The sequence below is a fragment of the Entelurus aequoreus genome, linkage group LG02 (assembly GCF_033978785.1).
Source record: "Entelurus aequoreus isolate RoL-2023_Sb linkage group LG02, RoL_Eaeq_v1.1, whole genome shotgun sequence".
NCBI classification, from domain to species: domain Eukaryota; kingdom Metazoa; phylum Chordata; class Actinopteri; order Syngnathiformes; family Syngnathidae; genus Entelurus; species Entelurus aequoreus.
This window is the reverse complement of record NC_084732.1, coordinates 8,304,118-8,330,291: the sequence shown is the minus strand read 5'-3', so window position 1 is coordinate 8,330,291 and position 26,174 is coordinate 8,304,118. Positions and strand designations below refer to the sequence as shown.

The 26,174-nt window shown below is 36.0% G+C and overlaps 1 protein-coding gene across 2 annotated transcripts in view; it reads right to left on the bottom strand.

Moving 5' to 3' along the window:
• The window catches only part of dnaja2a (DnaJ heat shock protein family (Hsp40) member A2a), a 32,018-nt gene extending 6,580 nt beyond the window's left edge, over window positions 1-25,438 (bottom strand). For both annotated transcript variants that reach the window (XR_009821155.1, XM_062020982.1), the window contains exons 1-8: window positions 25,251-25,438; window positions 13,009-13,068; window positions 11,055-11,284; window positions 8,330-8,410; window positions 8,126-8,259; window positions 7,864-8,060; window positions 478-622; window positions 281-408 (exon numbers count right to left, since the gene is read on the bottom strand). Coding sequence is in view for 1 of the 2 variants with exons in the window: in XM_062020982.1 (XP_061876966.1) it covers window positions 281-408; window positions 478-622; window positions 7,864-8,060; window positions 8,126-8,259; window positions 8,330-8,410; window positions 11,055-11,284; window positions 13,009-13,068; window positions 25,251-25,328 (1,053 nt within the window). In the remaining variant the exon portion in view is untranslated. The remainder of the gene's footprint in view (window positions 1-280; window positions 409-477; window positions 623-7,863; window positions 8,061-8,125; window positions 8,260-8,329; window positions 8,411-11,054; window positions 11,285-13,008; window positions 13,069-25,250) is intronic.
• Window positions 25,439-26,174: the final 736 nt, after the last annotated feature.

The following is a 26,174-nucleotide window of genomic DNA, read 5'->3' as shown; positions in this document are numbered from 1 at the left end:
TTGTATGAAACTAGACCTGACTAGACCCGCTCATCGGCAGTGCGCCTTACAATCCGTTGCGCCATATGGTCCGGAAAATACGGTAAGTAATGGAAGTATTTTTCTTTAAATGGATTAATAATGGTTACACATAAGAATGGAAGATAGTTTTGTTTTGACACCCCGACTAGTTCCCTACACATTTATTGTCTATTTCATGTGGTGTTGCGTACATTGTGCTGCCACACCCTGCTCCATTCACATACAGAGAACTATGAAGAGGATGAAAAGTCTGTCCTACCGTCAGTTTCTCTGGACTGATCCAGTTGTTGCTGGGGAACTGCACGTCGAACTTCACGTACAAGTCTCCCTTCTCAAAGGGGTTCCGGTACTGAGGCATGCCCTCCCCTCGCACCACCCTCACCGAGTCTGCACGGGGGGGAGAAAGGAACGGTCGGCACTTTCCCGAGACGAGACGGGGGTGGAGGGCGGAGTTACCTGGCTCGATGACCTTCCCGGCGGGGTACTTGACCACGATCTGTCTGCCGTCTAGATGCTTCAGCATGAACTGGAAGCCGCACAGCGCCTCCACCAGGCCGATCTTGTGGTTCATGAACAGGTCGTTGCCTTCTCGCCTGAACGTCTGGACCGGGGAGAAAAATGGAAAGCGTTTCAGGGAGGAAATACACATGACAACCTTGTAAAAAAAAGCAGGCTTCGCTACACACGTTAAAAACACAGCTGCCGCCCATGTTGCTTTTCTTGGTGCCTGGGCCGATATTCGGTAAGTCAATTAACCGGATGAAAAATCCAAATGAAGTGGATAATCTGCGTATGTAAGCGAATGAAAGACCCACTTTTATTCTTTGGCTTTTAACACAACGTGAGTTGTGTGGTTCTCTGTCCTCTGTTGTCCTGTGTGTTTTTTTAAATAAATTTTGATGTCTATTTTACTGTTTTAATTGGTTTTACCCTTTAAAATCGTTTTTAATCATATTTATTTTTTTTATATTGTTTTCTATTAATTTATTCTTTGTTTTTATTCAGTCATCGGTGTAAATAATATTGTTTTTAATATTGTTTTTAATCATGGCTGTGCAGCACTTTGGAAACATTCTTGTTGTGTAAATGTGCTATATAAATAAAGTGGATTGGATTGGATTGACGAAAAGAGCAGAGTGTGTTGTTGCCGGTGCTGTAGCCGTGGCTAACAAGCGAGCTCGGTGACTGACTAACGACGCCATGTCTATGGTTTGGGATTATTTTAACGTGTCTCTGACGGATAAAAAACTGGCAATTTGCAATGATTGCAAAAATTTGGTTATTTTTTTTAAACTTAAATCCACATAAAAAACACAAGATACACTTACAATTAGTGCACCAACCCAAAAAACCTCCCTCCCCCATTTACACTCATTCACACAAAAGGGTTGTTTCTTTCTGTTATTAATATTCTGGTTCCTACATTATATATCAATATATATCAATACAGTCTGCAAGGGATACAGTCCGTAAGCACACATGATTGTGCGTGCTGCTGGTCCACTAATAATACTAATCTTTAACAGTTAATTTTACTCATTTTCATTCATTACTAGTTTCTATGTAACTGTTTTTATATTGTTGTACTTTCTTTTTTATTCAAGAAAATGTTTTTAATTTATCTTATTTTACTAATTTTTTTTAAAAAGTACCTTATCTTCACCATACCTGGTTGTCCAAATTAGGCATAATAATGTGTTAATTCCACAAATGCATATATCGGTATCGGTTGATATCGGTATCGGTAATTAAAGAGTTGGACAATATCGGAATATCAGATATCGGCAAAAAGCCATTATCGGACATCCCTAGTTTTTACCATTTTCCAAAAAATTCTCGCTTTTCTCGAAATTCCCAAATGTTTTGGAAATTCCCATTCCAATCAATGGGACATCCTTCAAAGTAGGGCTGGGTGATATATGGAATATACTGGATATATGGCGGGTTTGTCTCTGTGCGATACAGAAAATGACTATATGGTGATATTGGAGTATAAGTTCTCACACAGTTGCGGGCATTACACTACAGGCTCTTCTCACAGAGACGTAAAACAAGCGCACCTTCTTACATACGTCACATGCTGTCGCGCGTGCAACGTCATACGCCCTCGCCGAGCAGAGAGGTAACGTTAGCTGTGATGCTAGCTGAGCCGAGGCGAGCGGTGATACGAGAGAAAGAAGGTGCGAATCTGGTAACAAATGAAGGAAGAATTAATTCCCAAGAAAAACAGCACAGGGTCCATCGTCTGGCGGTGGTTTGGCTTCAAGCGGGAAGATGTTGAACAGACAACCGTAACAACATTTATTATTTATATATTGTTTCTAACAGATAAACACAGACATGTATTATTTATATATTATTTACAGATAAACACAGACATTTATTATTTATATATTGTTATTTACAGATAAACTGACATTTATTTTTCATATATTATTTACAGATAAACACTGACATTTATTATTTATATATTATTTACAGATAACACTGACATTTATTATTTATAGATAAACACTGACATTTATTATTCATATATTATTTACAGATAACACTGACATTTATTATTTATAAATTATTTACAGATAAACGCTGACATATATTCTTTATATATTATTTACAGATAAACGCTAACATGTATTCTTTATATATTGTTATTTACAGATAAACACTGACCTTTATTATTTATATATTATTTACAGTTACAGATAAACACTGACATTTATTATTCATATATTATTTACAGATAAACACTGACATTTATTATTTATATATAATTTACAGATAAACACTGACATTTATTATTTATATATTATTTACAGATAAACGCTAACATTTATTATTTATATATTATTTACAAATAAACGCTAACATGTATTCTTTATATATTGTTATTTACAGATAAACACTGACCTTTATTATTCATATATTATTTACAGATAAACACTGACCTTTATTATTCATATATTATTTACAGATAAACACTGACATTTATTATTTATATATAATTTACAGATAAACACTGACATTTATTATTTATAGATAAACACTGACATTTATTATTTATATATTATTTACAGATAAACACTGACATTTATTATTTATAGATAAACACTGACATTTATTATTCATATATTATTTACAGATAACACTGACATTTATTATTTATAAATTATTTACAGATAAACGCTGACATATATTCTTTATATATTATTTACAGATAAACGCTAACATGTATTCTTTATATATTGTTATTTACAGATAAACACTGACTTTATTATTTATATATTATTTACAGTTACAGATAAACACTGACATTTATTATTCATATATTATTTACAGATAAACACTGACATTTATTATTTATATATTATTTACAGATAAACGCTGACATTTATTATTTATATATTATTTACAGATAAACGCTAACATGTATTCTTTATATATTATTTACAGATAAACACTGACATTTATTATTTATATATTATTTACAGATAAACGCTAACATGTATTCTTTATATATTGTTATTTACAGATAAACACTGACCTTTATTATTCATATATTGTTATTTACAGATAAACACTGACCTTTATTATTCATATATTATTTACAGATAAACACTGACATTTATTATTTATATATAATTTACAGATAAACACTGACATTTATTATTTATATATTATTTACAGATAAACGCTAACATGTATTCTTTATATATTGTTATTTACAGATAAACACTGACCTTTATTATTCATATATTATTTACAGTTACAGATAAACACTGACATTTATTATTCATATATTATTTACAGATAAACACTGACATTTATTATTTATATATTATTTACAGATAAACGCTGACATTTATTATTTATATATTATTTACAGATAAACGCTAACATGTATTCTTTATATATTATTTACAGATAAACACTGACATTTATTATTTATATATTATTTACAGATAAACGCTAACATGTATTCTTTATATATTGTTATTTACAGATAAACACTGACCTTTATTATTCATATATTGTTATTTACAGATAAACACTGACCTTTATTATTCATATATTATTTACAGATAAACACTGACATTTATTATTTATATATAATTTACAGATAAACACTGACATTTATTATTTATATATTATTTACAGATAAACGCTAACATGTATTCTTTATATATTGTTATTTACAGGTAAACACTGACCTTTATTATTCATATATTGTTATTTACAGATAAACACTGACCTTTATTATTCATATATTATTTACAGATAAACACTGACATTTATTATTTATATATAATTTACAGATAAACACTGACATTTATTATTTATATATAATTTACAGATAAACACTGACATTTATTATTTATAGATAAACACTGACATTTAATATTCATATATTATTTACAGATAAACACTGACATTTATTATTCATATATTATTTACAGATAAACACTGACATTTATTATTTATATATAATTTACAGATAAACACTGACATTTATTATTTATAGATAAACACTGACATGTATTATTCATATATTATTTACAGATAACACTGACATTTATTATTTATAGATAAACACTGACATGTATTATTCATATATTATTTACAGATAACACTGACATTTATTGATATATCGTTATTTACAGATAAACGCTGACATTTATTCTTTATACATTATTTACAGATAAGGGCTAACATTATTTTTTTATATATTGTTATTTACAGCTGAAATGGACCAAAAGTAACCACCTGACTCTCATGAATCCATCATTTACTGAGAGGACGACTTTCTGACTGTTGGACATTGCGGACAAAAGACTGACTTTTTATGAACAATTCAGCACACCTTATTTTTTAAATGATATCGTTTTGTATATCATTGCTTATTATTTTTCATTTACTTAAACTTTAGTAAAAAAAAACGGACCTAATGTCTGTTTATTTACATGGTATCAGTGTAGAAATATACTAAACTCCTCCTCCATACGTCATCAGCCTGATTTGAATAAACTACCCTGAACTGTGAAATGCGGTGGAAACACAAACCACACACTTCTACAGGAACCTAGAACTCCAAGAACCTAAAACTTTAACCAATTTTATTTATTATTTAAGTTGTGTAGAGGCCGAAACTATTTAATTGCTTTTAGTTATGATTTTTATTCATGTGCAAAATGTATGCTTACAGACAGAATACATCTTGTTTATTATTTTTTTGTTTCACTTAACTTGGTATTTAAAAGTTTACATTCCAATTACAATGTTAAAATATGCGAGAAATACAAGTTTATTGCATTATTATTATTATTATGTATTATCAATGGTTAACTTGGTCTAAAAACATAATAGTAATAATATTGTTTATCGACAGTCAATATATCGTCAATCAAAAATGTATTATGGCCTTGATTAACCAGCATGATTCAAACAGGTTCCCCGGACTGTGACACCTAGTGGTGAGCCTGAGCATTGCAGCCAGCTGACATGACAGGACTTGACAGCAGATAAGAGTATCAGACGCTGCCTGCTGGGTGGAGGGTGGAGTCGGTGCTCGTCTGGGGACATCTCTGCGCTGCTGACCCGTCTCCGCTCGGGATGTTCTCCTGCTGGCCCCACTATGGACTGGACTCTCACTATTATGTTAGATCCACTATGGACTGGACTCTCACACTATTATATTAGATCCACTATGGACTGGACTCTCACTATTATGTTAGATCCACTATGGACTGGACTCTCACTATTATGTTAGATCCACTATGGACTGGACTCTCACACTATTATGTTAGATCCACTATGGACTGGACTCTCACTATTATGTTAGATCCACTATGGACTGGACTCTCACACTATTATGTTAGATCCACTATGGACTGGACTCTCACTATTATGTTAGATCCACTATGGACTGGACTCTCACACTATTATGTTAGATCCACTATGGACTGGACTCTCACACTATTATGTTAGATCCACTATGGACTGGACTCTCACACTATTATGTTAGATCCACTATGGACTGGACTCTCACACTATTATGTTAGATCCACTATGGACTGGACTCTCACACTATTATGTTAGATCCACTATGGACTGGACTCTCACACTATTATGTTAGATCCACTATGGACTGGAGTCTCACACTATTATGTTAGATCCACTATGGACTGGACTTTCACAATATTATGTTAGATCCACTATGGACTGGACTCTCACACTTTTATGTTAGATCCACTATGGACTGGACTCTCACACTATTATGTTAGATCCACTATGGACTGGACTCTCACACTATTATGTTAGATCCACTATGGACTGGACTTTCCCAATATCATGTCAGACCCACTCGACGTCCATTGCATCCGGTCTCCCCTAGAGGGGGGGGGGGGGGGTCACCCACAACTGCGGTCCTCTCCAAGGTTTGTCATTGACATCCCACTGGGTTGAGTTTTCCCTTGCCCTTATGTGGGCTCTGAACCGCGGATGTGGTTGTGGCTTGTGCAGCCCTTTGAGACACTCGTGATTTAGGGCTATATAAATAAACATTGATTGATTGATTAAACTAGCGTATGTTTAACCGTGCCTGCGCCCCAAAAATACGCTGCGCCTTATTTATGCGTTAAATACAGAAACAGCACCCGTAACTGACACGGCACGGCGCCTTTTAATACTGTGCGCCCTATGGTCGCGAAAATACGGTATAGTGGCTTCGATAACGGGAACCGGTTCTCAAAAAGGGATTCGAATCCAATGGAATCGGTTCTTTTCTTACCGAACAATCGGGGGAACCGGTTTGGAACATCATACCCAACAATCGGCCGAGACCGCTTCTTGATAATCGCCATCGACTTGCCGAGACAAATGATTCCTTTTCAACTTCTGCTTCAAATGCGGAACTAGCGGCTCTGAACGAGGTCACAGTCGGCGCGCATTGTCAGAGTAATTGTATCTAAGTTATCGCCAAACTTTGTGTTTCAACGAGTTCCAAGCGAGCAGACAAAAGCTGTCTTTGTTCTAACCCAAGGGTCGGCAACCTTTACCACTCAAAGAGCCATTTTGACAAGTTTCACAAATTAAAGAAAACAATGGGAGCCACATAACTTTTTCGAAAATTTTAAATGAAATAACACTGCATACAAAGCTGCATGGCATTCTGGGTATTTGTTGTGTTTATGTTGTGTTACGGTGCGCAGGTTCTCCAGCAATGTGTTTGTCATTCTTTTTTGGTGTGGGTTCACAGTGTGGCGCATATTTGTAACGTAACAGTGTTAAAGTTGTTTTATACGGCAACCGTCAGTGTAAACTGTGTGGCTGTTGACCAAGTGTGCCTCGCTGTCTCCTACGTGTACGAGTCTAAGCTCAATACAACATGGGACCTGTCTGGCATGCTGTTTGTACAACCTATTGAGGACAATAAATGCAGAGCCATCAGGGTATGCCCTTAATTCAGTTGTTAAGGTGAAAATCTGAAAATATTTTTCTTCGAGGGATTTCTAGGAGAGTCACGGAGATCGTAAGTAAGCTGCTGGGAAAAGCGTGAGGGTCGGCAAGTATGCAGCTGAGCCGCATCAGAGTGGTCAAAGAGCCGCATGCGGCTCCGGAGCCGCGGGTTGCCGACCCCTGATCTAACCAATCAAAAGGCTTGTAAAACTCCACTGTGTAGGATGGGAAGCGACATGAAGGTGTCGGTTTCTTTGATGTATTGTAATCCACGGGAAGATTTTGTCTTGATAATTGCCATCAACTTGCCAACAGATATTCATTTTCAACCTCTGCTTCCAATGAGGAAGTAGCAGCTCTGAAGGAGGTCACAGTCGGCGCGCATACCTCGTGCTCCTTCTCCTGCAGGACGAGGACGATGTCGCCCGGCTCCACTCCGGGCGCCTGGTCCGCCTCGCCGCCGAAGGTGATCTTCTGGCCGTGTTTCATGCCTTTGTCCACGTGCACCTCCAGGATCTTCACCTCCTTCACCACCTTCTTGCCCTCGCACTTCTTACAGCGGTCCTTCTCGCTGATCACCTCGCCTGCGGAGGGAAGCGGAGGTGGGAAAGCGGGCGGGCGGCGAGGGCCGTTTTGATGCCGGGCCTACCTTCGCCGTTACAGTCGGTGCACACGGACTGCATCTGTTGGACCATGCCCGGCGCCAGCTGCCTGATCATGATGCGCATGCCGCGCCCTCGACACGCGCTACATTTTTGCACGGCGCCCGTCTTGCCGCCTTGCCTGCACATACACCACGACGTATGGTTTAGAAGTATGTTGTCACGGCGAGGTGCCGGCGGCCATGACGTACCCGTTACAAGTGCTACAGAGTACATTCTTGCTGAGTTGTAGTTTGGTCGTCTTCCCGTTGTAAACGTCCTCCAGTGACACTCTGGGGGGGAAAAGAACATATTTATCATTAGCTAGTATTAAATGAGCGGTAGGCCTAAAATCCATATTGCAGCCTTCAGTTATAACAATATTAGGGATGTCACGGTATGAACATTTCTTATCACAGTTATTGTGAGCAAAATTCTCACGGTTATCATTAGAGATGTCCGATATTATCGGCCGATATATGCGTTAAAATGTAATATCGGAAATTATCAGTATCGTTTTTTTTATTATCGATATCTTTTTTTTTTTAAATTAAATCAACATAAAAAACACAAGATACACTTACAATTAGTGCACCAACCCAAAAAAACCTCCCTCCCCCATTTACACTCATTCACACAAAAGGGTTGTTTCTTTCTGTTATTAATATTCTGCTTCCTACATTATATATCAATATATATCAATACAGTCTGCAAGGGATACAGTCCGTAAGCACACATGATTGTGCGTGCTGCTGCTCCACTAATAGTACTAACCTTTAACAGTTAATTTACTAATTTTCATTCATTACTAGTTTCTATGTAACTGTTTTTATATTGTTGTACTTTCTTTTTTATTCAAGAAAATGTTTTTAATTTATTTATCTTATTTTACCAATTTTTTTAAAAAGTACCTTATCTTCACCATACCTGGTTGTCCAAACTAGGCATAATAATGTGTTAATTCCACGACTGCATATATCGGTTGATATCGGTATCGGTAATTAAAGAGTTGAACAATATCGGAATATCGGCAAAAAGCCATTATCGGACATCCCTAGTTATCATTATTATCGCAGTAATTTATATGTGCTCATAATTTTCAAGTTTTACAATATAACTAAAACCAGTGTTTCCTACACATTCATTTATTTGTGGCGGCCCGCCACGAAAGAATTACGTCCGCCACAAAAAATAAATAAAAAAAAAAAAATAATATTTTTGTCCTGTCCAGCTTCTCAGGCAAATCATATAGTTGATAGACTGTTGAGATTTACTTTACAAAAGACAAGTGTAGGATACTTCTCTTGTTGGCTTATTTGCATTTGACCACTACTGTTTTCTGTTTATTTGTTACTGACTGTGGCAGGACACCTCTGCCTCTGTTTCACTTTATGTTGCTGGTAAATAATATGGTTGTAGTAGTAGGCTAAAGTTAAATGATTTAGTATGCACTAATTAAAGGGGCAGAGCTTTAAGAGACATTTTAGCTTTTATATTTTATAAGATATATTTTTTGTAAGAACCACAATTAATAAATATATTTCAGTGAATAACTTATTGTTCAAATCTGTGTATAAATATGTACATAAAGTGTTGTAATTATATTGTAAAATGGATGGATGGATGTTTAAAACAAAACTGTTATTATTAATTAGTAAGTATACATTTTTTTAGCCTTTTTAGAGAAAATCATATCATTGTAGTAAATTATGCAAATTACGCGATGTCATGGTGACCATGCCCATAGCCACGCCCCCACAGGTATCTTGGCAGTTTATGGGAAACACTGTAAAACAATTCTTACTTGCTAAAGTGTCCCATGTGGGATGTCTGTAGGAGTGTTTTCATGCATATTTGTACATGCTATCGTAATGTAATCAAGCCAGTGTCGTTAGCATTAGCTAATATGCTAACACGTTTACGTGTGTCTGTGTTAGTGTTATTACCTTACAATGGCTTTCTTTTTGTATGGTTTCAGTTTCTCAAATTCCTCAGTATATTCACCAAAACGCCACCACCGTGGAGTGAAGTCTGTTTAGCTGATTGGAGAGCTAGCTTGCGTAGCTAGTGACTTCTGTTTTGTTTGATGAGACGTTTTACTGCCGTAGTTTGGACACCACTGGTTGAATCCCTACCGCAGCATAGCCATGTGGAGATACTGTGATCACGAGTTGTGTATCGCACGTGGTATCGCGAGGTTACCTGCAGATTCCTATCCCGAATGTGTACACGCAGTGTTTCCCACATTCATTTATTTGTGGCGGCCCGCCACAAAAGAATTAAGGCCGTCACAAATAGATTTTATTTATTTTTTGTCCTGTCCAGCTTCTCAGGCAAATCATATAGTTGATGTCGATGCCCATATCGGCTGTTCAGATTTACTTTACAAAAGAGAAGTGTAGGATCAAGATTTTTGGAGCTCTTTGTTCAGTGGATCAGATGTTTGATGAAGCTCTGTGTCTATCTACCACCACTACTGTTTCCTGTTTATTTGTTACTGACTGTGGCAGGACACCTCTGCCTCTGTTTCACTTTATGTTGCTGGTAAATAATATGCTTGTAGTAGTAGGCTAAAGTTACATTATTTAGTATGCACTAATTAAAGGGGCAGAGCTTTAAGAGACATTTTAGCTTTTATATTTTTTGTAAGAACCACAATTAATAAATATATTTCAGTGAATAATGTATTGTTCAAATCTGTATATAAATATGTACATAAAGTGTTGTAATTATATTGTAAAATGGATGGATGGACATTTAAAACAAAACTGTTATTATTAATTAGTAAGTATACATTTTTTTAGCCTTTTTAGAGAAAATCATATCATTGTAGTAAATTATGCAAATGACTCGATGTCATGGTGACCACGCCCATAGCCACAGGCATCTTGGCAGTCTATGGGAAAGACTGACACGTGATGCTACACCACGTCTTACTTGAGCGGATGCACCATGTCCTCCCCTCTCCTGCGCCCGCCGTTGCGCGAGCGGCTGCCCTGGCCTCCCATGAAGCCGAAGAGTCCGCCGCCAAAGATGTGCGAGAAGATGTCGTCCATGCCGGGGCCGCCCCCGCCGCCTTCCCGCAGGCCCTGCTCGCCATAGCGGTCGTACAGCTCCTTCTTCTCGGGGTTGGTCAGCACCTCGTAAGCGAAACTGATTTCTTTGAACTGTGGAGACAATCAGCAAATCATAAAAGACTAAAAAAAAAAAAAAGACCAAGTTAGAAACTAACATTGCAATTCTCGAGGATATCAGGGGCCGATAAGGGACCTTAAACACTGCATCTTCGCACTGTACAAGGTAGGGCTGGGCGATATATGGAATATACTGGATATATCGCATGTTTGTCTCTGTGTGATACAGAAAATAACTATATGGTGATATAGGAGTATACGTTCTCACGCCGTTGCTTTTAGCTGCGGGCGTTACACTACAGGCTCTTCTCACTCAGACATAAAACAAGCGCACCTTCTTACATACATCACATACGTATACGCCCTCGCGGAGTGGTAATACGAGAGAAAGAAGGTGCGAATCAGGTAACAAATGAAGGAAGAATTAATTTCCAAGAAAAACAGCACAGGGGTCCATCGTCTGACGGTGGTTTGGCTTCAAGCGGGAAGATGTTGAACAGACAACCGTAATATGTCAAGTAAAGTTCAAGTACCAATGATTGTCACACACACACACACACTAGGTGTGGCGAAATTATTCTCTGCATTTGACCCATCACCCCAGAATACCCCCTCGGAGGTGAGGGGAGCAGTGAGCAGCAGCGGTGGCCGCGCCCGGGAGTAGGTTGTTTGACCTTTTACAATAATAAGCCACAAAGAGAACACAGTCTATCTAACAAGTCAAATTCCTTGTGTTAAAGCTGACTGTGATTCTGATATTAATAAAACAATATATACACGTTATTAACGGCATAAAAATAGCTAATAATACTAATATTGGTCTATAAATGTGCATAAAACTAAAAGGTTTAGCCTCTTTAAAGACAATATATGCATCGCTGCAAATCAAAATGATCATGTCATATATAAACTAGGGCTGCAACTAACGATTAATTTGATAATCGATTAATCTGTCGATTATTACATCGATTAATAATCGGATAAAAGAGAAACTACATTTCTATCCTTTCCAGTATTTTATTGGAAAAAAACAGCATACTGGCACCATACTTATTTTGGTTATTGTCTCTCAGCTGTTTGTACATGTTGCAGTTTTAAATAAAGGTTTATTTAAAAACATTTTTTTTAAAAATTAAAAAAAAAAAAAAAAAGCCTCTGCGCATGCGCATAGCATTGATCCAACGAATCGATGACTAAATTAATCGGCAACTATTTTTATAATCGATTTTAATCGATTTAAATGTTGCAGTTTATAAATAAAGGTTTATTTAAAAAAAAAAAAAAATTAAAAAAATTTTTAAAAAAAAATTTAAAAAAAAAAAAAAGCCTCTGCGCATGCGCATAGCATAGATCCAACGAATCGATGACTAAATTAATCTGCAACTATTTTTATAATCGATTTTAATCGATTTAATCGATTAGTTGTTGCAGCCCTAATATAAACATATATGATGATGTCATATTGACCACGCCCCCACCGCCACATATATAGTGGCAATCGAGGGGAAACCCTAAAAAGGTATCCCATTTCATGGAGAACATATATTTGTTCTGTTCAAATGGAAAGAACAAATACATTTAGTAAGAAAAGATAAGGTACTTTATTTACACATTGTTTTTACTGGCTTTTGCGGGCCAAAAAAAGAATGTGGCGGGCCACATCTGGCCCCCGGGCTTTGAGTTTGTATAGTAGAATAGATATGGTCATATTTAAAGATATACAAATATATTCTAAAGACAACAAAGATCTAACTTACCTTGTCACCAGCATTTGGGTTCTTGTCAGGGTGGTACTCTTTGGCCAGCTTCCTGTACGCCTGCCAAAATAAAGTTAGAGCTTCATTTGCGTCTTTATAAAAAAACTAGGGATGTCCGATAATGGCTTTTTGCCGATATCCGATATTCTCCAACTCTTTAATTACCGATACCGATATCAACCGATATATGCAGTCGTGGAATTAACACATTATTATGCCTAATTTGGACAACCAGGTATGGTGAAGATAAGGTACTTTTTTTAAAAATTAGTAAAATAAGATAAATAAATTAAAAACATTTTCTTGAATAAAAAAGAAAGTAAAACAATATAAAAACAGTTACATAGAAACTAGTAATGAATGAAAATGAGTAAAATTAAGTGTTAAAGGTTAGTACTATTAGTGGAGCAGCAGCACGCACAATCATGTGTGCTTACGGACTGTATCCCTTGCAGACTGTATTGATATATATTGATATATAATGTAGGAAGCAGAATATTAATAACAGAAAGAAACAACCCTTTTGTGTGAATGAGTGTAAATGGGGGAGGGAGGTTTTTTGGGTTGGTGCACTAATTGTAAGTGTATCTTGTGTTTTTTATGTTGATTTAATAAAAAAAAAAAATAAAAAAAAATAATAATAAAAAAAACGATACCGATAATAAACAAACCGATACCGATAATTTCCGATATTACATTTTAACGCATATATCGTTAGAGATGTCCGATATTATCGGACATCTCTAAAAAAAACATTTTTTTTGACACTGAATTCATTAAACATAATTTTTTGCATTTGAATTGTGTAAATTGAGTTGTTTTTGTTACATTCAATTATGCGGACAATTTCAGTGCACAAAAGTGAGTGGACAAAATGTGTGCTTAACATTTTGTTTTTAAAATACAATGTTTTAAAACGAATTGCGTAAAAATTTAGTGTAAAAAAAATAAATCAGTGCAGAAATGTTTGTTGCTTTGAAACTGAAGACTCACCACTATGGAGGTTAATTATTCCAAAAAAATTTATTTGACACCAAATTGAATGACAATTTAATTAAAAATATTGGTTGAAATATAGTGTTTTGAAATTCAATGCAGAAATATTAATGCCTTCCAAACTCAAGACCCACTTCCGGGTAAGTTATGTTAAATTTAGACTTGGACAAACTCTATTGATCCCCAAGGGAAATTGTTCCACACAGTAGCTCAGTTACAAAGGATGGAAAGGATAATGACTAAAAATGTACCGTAGTAGCAATATCAAATATAAGATATTTGTAATATTTACATATTATATATAGGGATGAAAAATTACGGGGATATTCAAAGTTGGAAACTTTCCATGGGAATGAATGGGAAATGAATGGGAATAAACATTGAATGCAACATGCTAGATATTGCAGCATGATTATTAGCTAAAACTACCTGATTTAATGCAAATTCAATAGAATTTCAACCCTGCACTGTGCATTCCTCCATCACATATGCAGTGTGCACAAGTGTCCAATAATATATCATTATTGTAATTCCCCATTAATTCCCATTGAATAATCAAAAAATTGTCAATATTTCCAAACTTCCCAAGCTTTACTTCCGGTGGAAAATTTCCCGGAAACTTTCCACCCCTTTGCAACCCTAATTATGTATACAGTATATAATATAAACTGATATATATATATTAAGGCTGAAACGACGCGTCGACGTAGTCGACGTCATCGGTTACGTAAATACGTCGACGCCGTTTTTGTGCGTCGACGCGTCGCATATTTACGTCACACTACCGTCATGGCGGACCGCAAAGCAGACGATCAAAGCAGACGATGCGAGCGGTGCGAGCGAGGGGGGAAAAGCATGCCAAAAGTGGTCAAAAGTGTGGGAGTATTTCAATAAACGGCCTAATAATGTTGTTGTATGCACACTGTGTCGAGCGGAAATGGCCTATCATAGCAGCACAACGGCTATGAACGAACATTTGAAAAGAAAACCATCAACTAGTCAATCGTCCGCGCGAGCATACGTTGTCATCATTACACAAAAACATGACTGTGTCATTTGTATCTGCTAGGGGTGTAACGGTACGTGTTTTGTATTGAACCGTTTCGGTACGGGGCTTTCGGTTCGGTACGGGGGTGTACCGAACGAGTTTCTAAGCTAAAGCTAACTTTAGCTGCTAAAGTCTTAACAAGCTGCTTCGCTCCTCTGCGTCTGTCTCAGCACGCAGCATTGTCCCACCCACACAACCATCTGATTGGTACACACGCAGCATTGTCCCACCCACACAACCATCTGATTGGTACACACGCAGCATTGTCCCACCCACACAACCATCTGATTGGTACACACGAAGCATTATCAGCCAATCAGCAGTGTGTATTCAGAGCGCATGTAGTCAGCGCTTCAGCGTGGAGCAGATAGGTGTTTAGCAGGTGAGCATCAGGCAGCGGACTCTCCCCAAATGATAATAAACACCTCCCAGTCAACTACTAGTAACATCACTATGAGCCCGTTGACCTTCTAGAAATATAAACTGCAGCTCAGCTCACTCGCAGTCCTGGCTTGAGGTGAAGGCTAATTAGCTCTCAGTTCCAGCCACATCGACCCCTTCTGAGCGCCTATTTTCAGCTGCTGGGAATATTGTAAACAAGAAAAGAACCAAACATGTACACATGCTAACCTTTCTTCATTACAACTGTTAGACACTCACTGGAATGAGTAGAATTGGTTATTGTGTACTGTGTTGGACTGGATGTTTATTTTGCACATTTTAAAAGCAATACTTAATGTTTACAGTGCTCCAGAATATTTAGATTGGCACTTTTTTGTATTGGATGTTTATCTTTATTTTTGCACATTTTAGCAAATAAGCAATACTTTCACTTTTGTTGAAATGTTTACACTGTTGTTACAGAATATTTCGTTTTGCACTTTTTTGTATTGGATGTTTATCTTTATTTTTGCACATTTTAAAGCAAAATAAGCAATACTTTTACTTTTGAAATGCTTATACTATTGCAGAATATTAAGATTTGCACTGGATGTTGACTTTTATATTTGCACATTAAAAAGCAAATAAGCTACTTTTAATTTTGTTAAATGTTAAAAGTTTTAAATGTTTACATTGTTACAGAATATTTAGTCATGTTGTTGTCAATGTTGACTGAGTGGCCATACTTCTTTTTTTTTGTAAATAAAAGCCATGCCTTTTGAAAAAACGGGCCTACATTTATTTTTTCATCTTCATTTTGAATAAAAAAAATAATCGGTAAAAGGAAAAATAATCTATAGATTAATCGAAAAAATAATCTATAGATTAACCGATTAATCGAAAAAATAATCTATAGATTAATCGATAGAAAAATAATCGTTAGCTGCAGCCTTAATATATATATATATATATCACATCAAAGAGTATAACAAAGAAACGTTGTGATATTGTCAGCATATACGCAACCAAAACAATTCAGTTACATCAGGCCTGGGCAATTATTTTGACTCGGGGGCCACATTTAGAGAAACAAATGTGTCTGGGGGCCGGTATATCTATTTTTAGGAACACTAATACAAAGCCTCACAATAATGTCTGATTGAATGCTAAAAACGTTATGACAGACCGCCTTAAAAAATGCAATGGAATTTTACATTTTTCTATGAACGATAAAACACTGACTATTGACAAAATATGAAAGTCCCACCCCCTTTTCGATCGACATATTTTACAATCGAGTGAAACGCGACAGAAATGCAACAAACAGTGAAATATGAACGCGAAGGGTACAAAATAAACCCACCCACAATCTGAAACATTTGATATATTACTAAGCTTTAGAACTTTGTAGTGAAAATCTCCTTCCGCGTCCGCGGAAACGCTTCCCGCCCACACTGCTTGGTGCCTCGTCTGAGCTGCTGTGACGTAGATTACCATAGTAACTAATTAGATTACCATAGTAACTGTTATATCATCCCAAAGCGCAGATTCCAACCATTGAAATACTTAGTATAGTTCAATACTTCAAGTCATTAGAAAACATGACTGCACATCCTAATGGCATCTATAGTTTCCATCTTAAAGATCTCAAAAAATTATTTGGGAATGTCCGGCGGGCCTGATTGAAAAGCTCAACGGGCCCGTTGAGCTTTTCAATCAGGCCCGCCAGACATTCCCAAATATTTGTTTTAGATCTTTAAGATGTAAAGTGTAGCTGCCATTATGATGTGCAGTCATGTTTTCTAATGACCACAAGTCTTCAACTATACTAAGTCTTTACATGCTTGGAACCTGCATCATATACCAGTTACTATTGTCATCTAATTAGTTACTATGGTCATTTCATTAGTTACTATTATCATCTAATTAGTTACTTTGGTCATTATGAGATATCCTATGTTTGTTGCATTTTGGTTGTGTTTCGGTTGATTGTAAAACATGTTGTCAATATTCAGTGTTTTATCCTTCATAGTTAATATTGTAAATCCCACATTCTTTAATTTCATGTACATTCTGGATGTCTCATTCAGGAACAAAATGTCAAATTCCAGTCCGTTTTTTAAGGCGGTCTGTCATAACGTTTTTAGCTTTGGCATAAGATTTGACCACAATGAAAAAGACTGAAAAAACTTCCCGGGGGGTCTGGGGGGACGAAGGCCCCCAGCCAGGTCCAGGGCGGTGCCCTGGTGGGGGGGCAAGGGGGGGCCGAAGCTCTTGGTTTTTCACCAATTTAACATGCTAAAATTAACAAAGACAGCACCATTTGAAGAAAATATTTTAGTGTTTAAAGACATGAAAACATCATTAATAGAACATACATAACCCAATTATGCTAATGAATGACTGTGTATGGTTCAGTCCCAACAGTATTTAGTCACTAATATTTACATCTTGTGTTCATTTCCCATCCACAGGTGTCACATTGATCAGTGTCATTATCTACAGTTTATTTACAGTATTACCACATTACTTCGGTTCATGTAGTGTAAACATTTCATTCTTTTCGCCAAAATAGGATATACACTTATGAAAATAATGAAACACGTTTAGTATTGTTTACTCCTATTTGAAAATAGGAAATAATAATAATGTGAGGACACGGACATATTGCATGAAACAAGTGTGAAAATATTTACCTTCTAGATTGTTACACCACTAAAAATAGTTTCAACAGACTACATAAGAACTTAATATTACAAAATAGTATTGTATGCAAATTTATTTCAAATAAATTGTTAACTGGAATCAATAATGCGACTCTTTGAATTTCTGTAATTTCATAATGTATTTTCACGTGGCTTTTTTTATTTATTTCGCTAAGCAATAATTGGTTCATATTTAAAACAAACGTGCGTATTTCGCAAGCAAATATTTTTTAGCTTACCTCATTATTAGAGATGTCCGATATACCGGCCGATAAATGCTTTAAAATGTAATATCGGAAATTATCGGTATCGTTTTTTTTATTATCGGTATCTGGTTTTTTTTGTGGTTTTTTTAATTAAATCAACATAAAAAACACAAGATACACTTACAATTAGTGCACCAACACAAAAAACTTCCCCCATTTCCACTCATTCACACAAAAGGGTTGTTTCCTTCTGTTATTAATATTCTGGGGCCGTACTTATCAAGCTTCTTAGAGTGCCATTTTACACTTAAGTCCTGAGAATTTGCGAAATTTAGTCCTACTCTCAAACTTAAGAATAAAAGCTTTTTTATCAACGTTCTTAAGTCTAGGAATCACTCCTACTCTCCACGATATTTAAGAGACCTTCAGAGGTGTCTTAAGTGGTTAGGAGTTGCCAGCAGGGGGTGGCACTGAGGCGAGAGAGACGTGCGCGAACGTTCAGGGAGCGGAACGATGTCCTGGATTTGTTTGATGACGAGCAGCTGATCAAACGGTATCGTTTAGACCAGTGGTGTCAAACATACGGCCCGGGGGCCGGATCAGGCCCGCGAACAGGTTTTATCCGGCCCGCGGGGTGAGTTTGCTAAGTATAAAAATGAGCCGGAATTTTTAAATGAAAGAAACTGTTGTTCTAAATGTGTCCACTAGATGTCGCAATAGCAATTATTTGTATCTTTGTAGATGATGCTACATATGTTCAAAATAAACCACATGATGTTAGTGCATCAGTCGAGGAATATGAGCAAACTACATAAATAACATCCTGTAATTTGATTTTGATATTATTTTTTATCTTGATAGATTGAAAATTAACACCAATGAGTTGACAGAAAATATAAATAACGACAAATAAAGATAGAATACTACTAACCGCAACATGTAAGTGTAAAAAAAAACAACAACCCAACAACATTATGATTTGTACAATTTCAGAATGTGCTTGTTCTATTTTTAAACAAAGAAATCAATCTGAAGTTGTCTTTATTTTTAAGTTATCGTGCCGTGATTTTACCAGTCCGGCCCACTTGGGAGTAGATTTTTCTCCATGTGGCCCCTGATCTAAAATGAGTTTGACACCCCTGGTTTAGACAGAGCGGGTATTATTTTTGTCACGGATTTAATACTTTTCGATTCCATGTTGATTTCTGCACGTGGCTGCAGTGGGCTAGTATATATAGAGCCACCCACACCAGTTTCAAATTAGTTGCCTAATTAATGAATTGGAAAGAAAATGTTATGACAGTAGCGTATGTGTGTGGCCGTGAGGTGAGTGACGTCAGTGAGTGTGTGGGCGACAGAAGAGAGGGAGCGGTAGCGTGAGTGCCGGCGGGGACTAGTTTGTTTTGTATTATTTTGTTGTTTATTGTCAAAATATACACTCCCATTGTCAACTTAAATATTTCCAAGATATTTCTTTATTCTTAGACAACGGATTCCCTTTCGTGATTGGTCATTTCTTTGGACACAGAAATGACGTCACCTAAAATTCCATTTACGGCACATAGTAATGTCGTAATTCAGCTCTGAGTGTGACACTTAAGATTCAGTCCTACACTTCGCTGAAAGTGTGAGTAAGACGCTTGATAACTAACTTTTAAGTGCAGCTTTCAGCGAAGAATTTATTTACTCTTAAGTCAACTCTTAGCAGACTTCTTAGGAGTAATTCTGAGAAGCTTGATAAGTACGGCCCTAGCCCACTGCAGACACATGCAGAAATTAACAAGGAATCAAAAAGTATTAAATCTGTGACAAAAATAATATCCGCTCTGTCTAAACGATACCGTTTGATCAGCTGCTCGTCATCAAAAAAAAACAAAACATTGTTCCGTTCCCTGAACGTTCGCGCACGTCTCTCTCGCCTCAGTGCCATCCCCTGCTGGCAACTCCTAACCACTTAAGACACCTCTGAAGGTCTCTTAAATATGGTGGAGAGTAGGAGTGATTCTTAGACTTAAGAACGTTGATAAAAAGCTTTTATTCTTAAGTTTGAGAGTAGGACTAAATTTCGCAAATTCTCAGGACTTAAGTGTAAAATGGCACTCTAAGAAGCTTGATAAGTACGGCCCCTGGTTCCTACATTATATATCAATATATATCAATACAGTCTGCAAGGGATACAGTCCGTAAGCACACATGATTGTGCGTGCTGCTGCTCCACTAATAGTACTAACCTTTAACAGTTAATTTTACTAATTTTCATTCATTACTAGTTTCTATGTAACTGTTTTTATATTGTTGTACTTTCTTTTTTATTCAAGAAAATGTTTTTAATTTATTTATCTTATTTTATTTTATTAATTTAAAAAAAAAAAAGGACCTTATCTTCACCATACCTGGTTGTCCAAATTAGGCATAATAATGTGTTAATTCCACAACTGTATACATCAGTATCGGTTGATATCGGTATCGGTAATTAAAGGGTTGGACAATATCGGAATATCGGTATCCCTACTCATTATTAACAACCCTGTCTGCGACTGAAGTGGGTGGATCGTTCCTCTCCATGTCTACAGCAGTTGTCGATGTAAACAAAGGATGAAGTCCGTAAGGTTTGCTCACTTTCGGTTGACATCCAAAAGTACCAGCTAGTGAAAAGTTCGTTTTCCTTGCTTGAAGTTGTTTCATATGTTTTTGGCATTTCGCATGTACTTCCAAAGCCTGGAAACCTTGTGATCCATAGTCAATATTATCATGACACCACGTGCACAAAACCTTTCGGGTGTTGTACCGGAGTCTGTCACCCATCGGAATTTGTAACTCCAGGGGGCGATGTTCCCATGGCGTTTGTTTGATGGTTAAACGGCAAGCCCAAAGAGGGGGAGAAGAAGAACGCTTGCGTAAATGGCGTAAACAATCCTTATCTATATTGGAAAATGTATGTGTGTGAGAGAGAATCGACAGCTGAAACAATGGACTCATACTATAATGAAAGTAAGTCATTGATTGCCAGAATATGTGTAATTTATTCATGCTGAAATTCTGACAACTTTCAGCATTAAGGATAGTTTACGCCAGGGGTCACCAACCTTTTTGAAAGCAAGAGCTACTTCTTGGGTAGTGATTAATGCGAAGGGCTACCAGTTTGATACACACTTCAATAAATTGCCAGAAATAGCCAATTTGCTCAATTGACCTTTAACTCTATGTTATTATTAATAATTAATGATATTTACACTTCATTGAACGGTTTAAAAGAGAAGAAAACACGAAAAAAAATGACAATTAAATTTTGAAACATAGCTTATCTTCAATTTCGACTCTTTAAAATTCTAAATTCAACCGAAAAAAAGAGAAAAACTTTAAAAAATAATTTATGGAACATCATTAGTAATTTTTCCTGATTAAGATTAATTTTAGAATTTTGATGACATGTTTTAAATAGGTTAAAATCCAATCTACACTTTGTTAGAATATATAACAAATTGGACCAAGCTATATTTCTAACAAAGACAAATCATTATTTCTTCTAGATTTTCCAAAACAAAAATTTTAAAAGAAATTCAAAAGACCTTGAAATAGGATTTAAATTTGATTCTACAGATTTTCGAGATTTGCCAGAATATTTTTTTTGGAATTTTAATCATAATAAGTTTGAAGAAATATTTCACAAATATTCTTCGTCGAAAAAACAGAAGCTAAAATTAAGAATTCAATTAAAATGTATTTGTTATTCTTTACAATAAAAAAAATAAATTTACTTGAACATTGATTTAAATTGTCAGGAAAGAAGAGGAAGGAATTCAAAAGGTAAAAAGGTATATGTGTTTAAAAATCCTAAAATAATTTTTAAGGTTGTATTTTTTCACTAAAATGGTCTTTCTGAAAGTTATAAGAAGCAAAGTAAAAAAAAATAATGAATTTATTTCAACAAGTGAAGACCAAGTCTTTAAAATATTTTCTTGGATTTTCAAATTCTATTTGAGTTTTGTCTCTCTTAGAATTAAAAATGTCGGGCAAAGCGAGACCAGCTTCCTAGTAAATAAATACAATTTAAAAAAATAGAGGCAGCTCACTGGTAAGTGCTGCTATTTGAGCTATTTTTAGAACAGGCCGGCGGGCTACTCATCTGGTCCTTACGGGCTACCTGGTGCCCGCGGGGACCGCGTTGGTGACCCCTGGTTTACGCCATTTACGCAAGCGTTCTTCTTCTCCTCCTCCTTGGGCTTGTTTAACCATCAAACAAACGCCATGGGAACATCGCCCCCTGGAGTTACAAATTCCGATGGGTAACAGATTTCGGTACAACACCGGGACGATCGATTTTCCGAATAAAATCACCGAACAAAGTCGTAACTTTCTTCTTCCCAACAGTATCAGCGATTTCCCTTTCCATCCAGTCCCATCGAAACTTATTTTTGACATGTTTATCAATTTCTTTTACTCGTAAAGCGTCCTTTCTCTCGAGAACCGACATTGTTTACATATGGAAAATGGCCGTAGTAACCATTATGAATGATGACGTTATTAACGTCATCATTCATAATAATAACAGATGTCCTGATTGGTCACAAGGAACATATCGACCAATCAACTACGGCGTAATATAAACTACGTCTCGAATCTTGATTTAGGGTCGGGAAAAAAAACGGAAAAACGGGAGATCATTTTTTTTCTTCCCCCCGAGCTTAAAAGACGGAATTCCGACTTTAGACGGAAAAATCACATGCCTGATTATTGTAAGGCAGGGGTGTCCAAACTTTTTCCACTGAGGGCCGCACACGGAAAAATTAAAGCATGTGGGGGCCATTTTGATATTTTTCATTTTCAAACCATAACAAAATATATGGATTTTTTATTTATTTTACCTTTAGGGGTCCCGGGGACCATAAAGGGTCTCAGTCATTAAAATGTTAAAAATAAGTCAGATTTTTTAATTTTTTATTATTTAACGCTTATAGTTAGAGATGTCCGATAATATCGGCCTGCCGATATTATCGGCCGATATATGCGTTCAAATGTAATATCGGAAATTATCGGTATCGGTTTTTTTTATTATCGGTATCTGGTTTTTTTGTTTTTTTTTTGTTTTTAATTAAATCAACATAAAAAAAACCTCCCTCCCCCATTTACACTCATTCACACAAAAGGGTTGTTTCTTTCTGTTATTAATATTCTGCTTCCTACATTATATATCAATATATATCAATACAGTCTGCAAGGGATACAGTCCGTAAGCACAGATGATTGTGCGTGCTGCTGGTCCACTAATAGTACTAACTTTAACAGTTAATTTTACTCATTTTCATTCATTACTAGTTTCTATGTAACTGTTTTTATATTGTTGTACTTTCTTTTTTATTCAAGAAAATGTTTTTAATTTATTTATCTTATTTTACTATTTTTTTTTAAAAAGTACCTTATCTTCACCATACCTGGTGGTCCAAATTAGGCATAATAATAATGTGTTAATTCCACGACTGCATATATCGGTTGATATCGGTATCGGTAATTAAAGAGTTGGTCAATATCGGAATATCGGCAAAAAGCCATTATCGGACATCCCTACTTATAGTATCTCTATATCAACTTCAAGTTGATATAAAGTAATACAAATTTAAAAAAAAATGTTTTATGGCTTTTCTGTCAAAAACAACTTGTTTTTTTAATAGTAAAACAGAAATATGCAGTATTTAGTAATTAGAGCCCTAAAAGATCAATAATGCAGGACACCATTGATTTTAATTCTTTAATATTTTTGAGTAATCAGAGAAAAGATAAATAAAAAAATCACTAAATATATTTGGGATCCAAAAGGTGCCCCACTCATAAAGTGATACATTTAAATTAGGTTTTTCTTTTACTTTCAACACTTAAGTTACGAGATCAACTCCAGATATATCTGTCCATTTTATGCTGGGACTATTATTTTGTTTGTTTTATGCGCTTTTGTCAAAGAAAACGTTGATGTTATTATATGGCTACTACACAACATATGCAATATTTCCCACATAAAACATTTTAAAGTGAAATATTTGAAGTAATTGGAGCCCTGCGGGCCGCACTTTGGACACCCCTGTTGTAAGGGTTTGTATTAGTGTTCCTAAAAATAGATATACCGGCCCCCAGGCACACTTTTTTATCTAAATCTGGCCCCCCGAGTCAAATAATTGCCCAGTCCTGCTCTAGAGATTTAAGCGCTAAATAAACAATGTATGCTAGCGTGCCGCGGCACAGTGGTTGAAAAACGGACAGATTCAGTGTCAAAAAGGCTTCCACAATAAAAGACACCAATTTACCCTCCACATGAGGTAACTGATCAATACCAGCCATTGAGTACACGTGCTGGTATGAATCACGTGTAAAGTGACGTCACAGTATCTGCTGATGACGCAAGTGCGCGATGAAGAGAGATTATTTCTACGCCGGAAATTGCATAACACATTTTTAAACATATATATTTCTTTGGTTCGACAATAACACAATTATTTAAATTGGCGAAACATTTTTATTAGCGTCTTAAGCTGACGCGAAGCGCCACAACGGTATCGACTGATCATCAAAAGCCTTCATAGCATATGATGTATGGCAATTTATGAAATAAACTGGATAAGTCTTTTAAGAAAATAAAAGCTTTTAAGAAAATAAAAGCTCTTGACAGGCTTTATTAGCGACATGACAACACGACACCTGCACTGTTGCTACGGGAGATCGCTCCACTCAACTACAAGGCCATTTTACTTTAATGTGTTTTATATTTCATTAAATACAATTAATTACAAACAATTATGGCGCTTGTCGCCGCATCGTCACGAGTCTTTAGGCCGGTTAGCATGCGGCTAATGCTAACGAGCTAACGACGCACTTCCTGGTTGCATCTCAACGAGCTCCGTTGGCCGCGTAACTCACCTTCTTCAGCTCGTTCTCCGAGGAGGACGGAGACACGCCGAGGATGTCGTAGAGCTTGGTGTCGGCAACATTGGCCATGGCGTCGCTGCGGATGTTGCTTAGCGGGGGAAGGTGGACGGACAAAGAGACGGAGCCGGTGGGAAATGTTTCGCTCGCTTCCTACTTACACTTCCGGTGAGTCAACCTCGCCGCGTGCCGGCTGTCGCCACCCAGCGGTCGAAATATGGCATTGCAACCAATATGAGCGTTGTGAGTCCATTTGGGTTTAGATATGCTGATAACAAAATATGATATAGAGTTAGTTTTATGGATGTTAATTTGTGTATTTACTTCGAAAGATTTGCAAAAAAAAATAATCTTGACAAAATACTGGGTTTTAAAATTCAGTGTAAAAAAACAGTGGGCAAAAATTCAGTGCAGGAAAATACAGTGTAAAAACATTCGGTGCAGAAAAATTCAGTGTAAAAAAATGAGTGCAGAAAAAAAATATGTGTAAAAATAATGATGCAGAAGAACTTGGTGTATAAAAATTCAGTGTAAAAAAATGAGTGCGGAAAAATTCAGTGTAAAAAAATGAGTGCAGAAAAAAACAGTGTAAAAAAATTCGGTGCAGAAAAATATAGTGTAAAAAATGAGTGCAGGAAAAAATCTGTGTAAAAAAAATGATGCAGAAGAATTTGGTGTATAAAAATTTAGTGAAAAAAAAAATCAGTGCAGAAAAATTCAGTGTAAAAAAACAGTGAACAAAAATTCAGTGCAGAAAAATACAGTGTAAAAAAAATTCAGTGCAGAAAAATTCAATGTAAAAAAATGAGTGCAGAAAAAAATCTGTTTAAAAAATGATGCAGAACAATTCGGTGTATAAAAATTCGGTGTAAAAAAAAGAAAATGAGTGCAGAAAAAAAAACAGTTTAAAAAAAATGA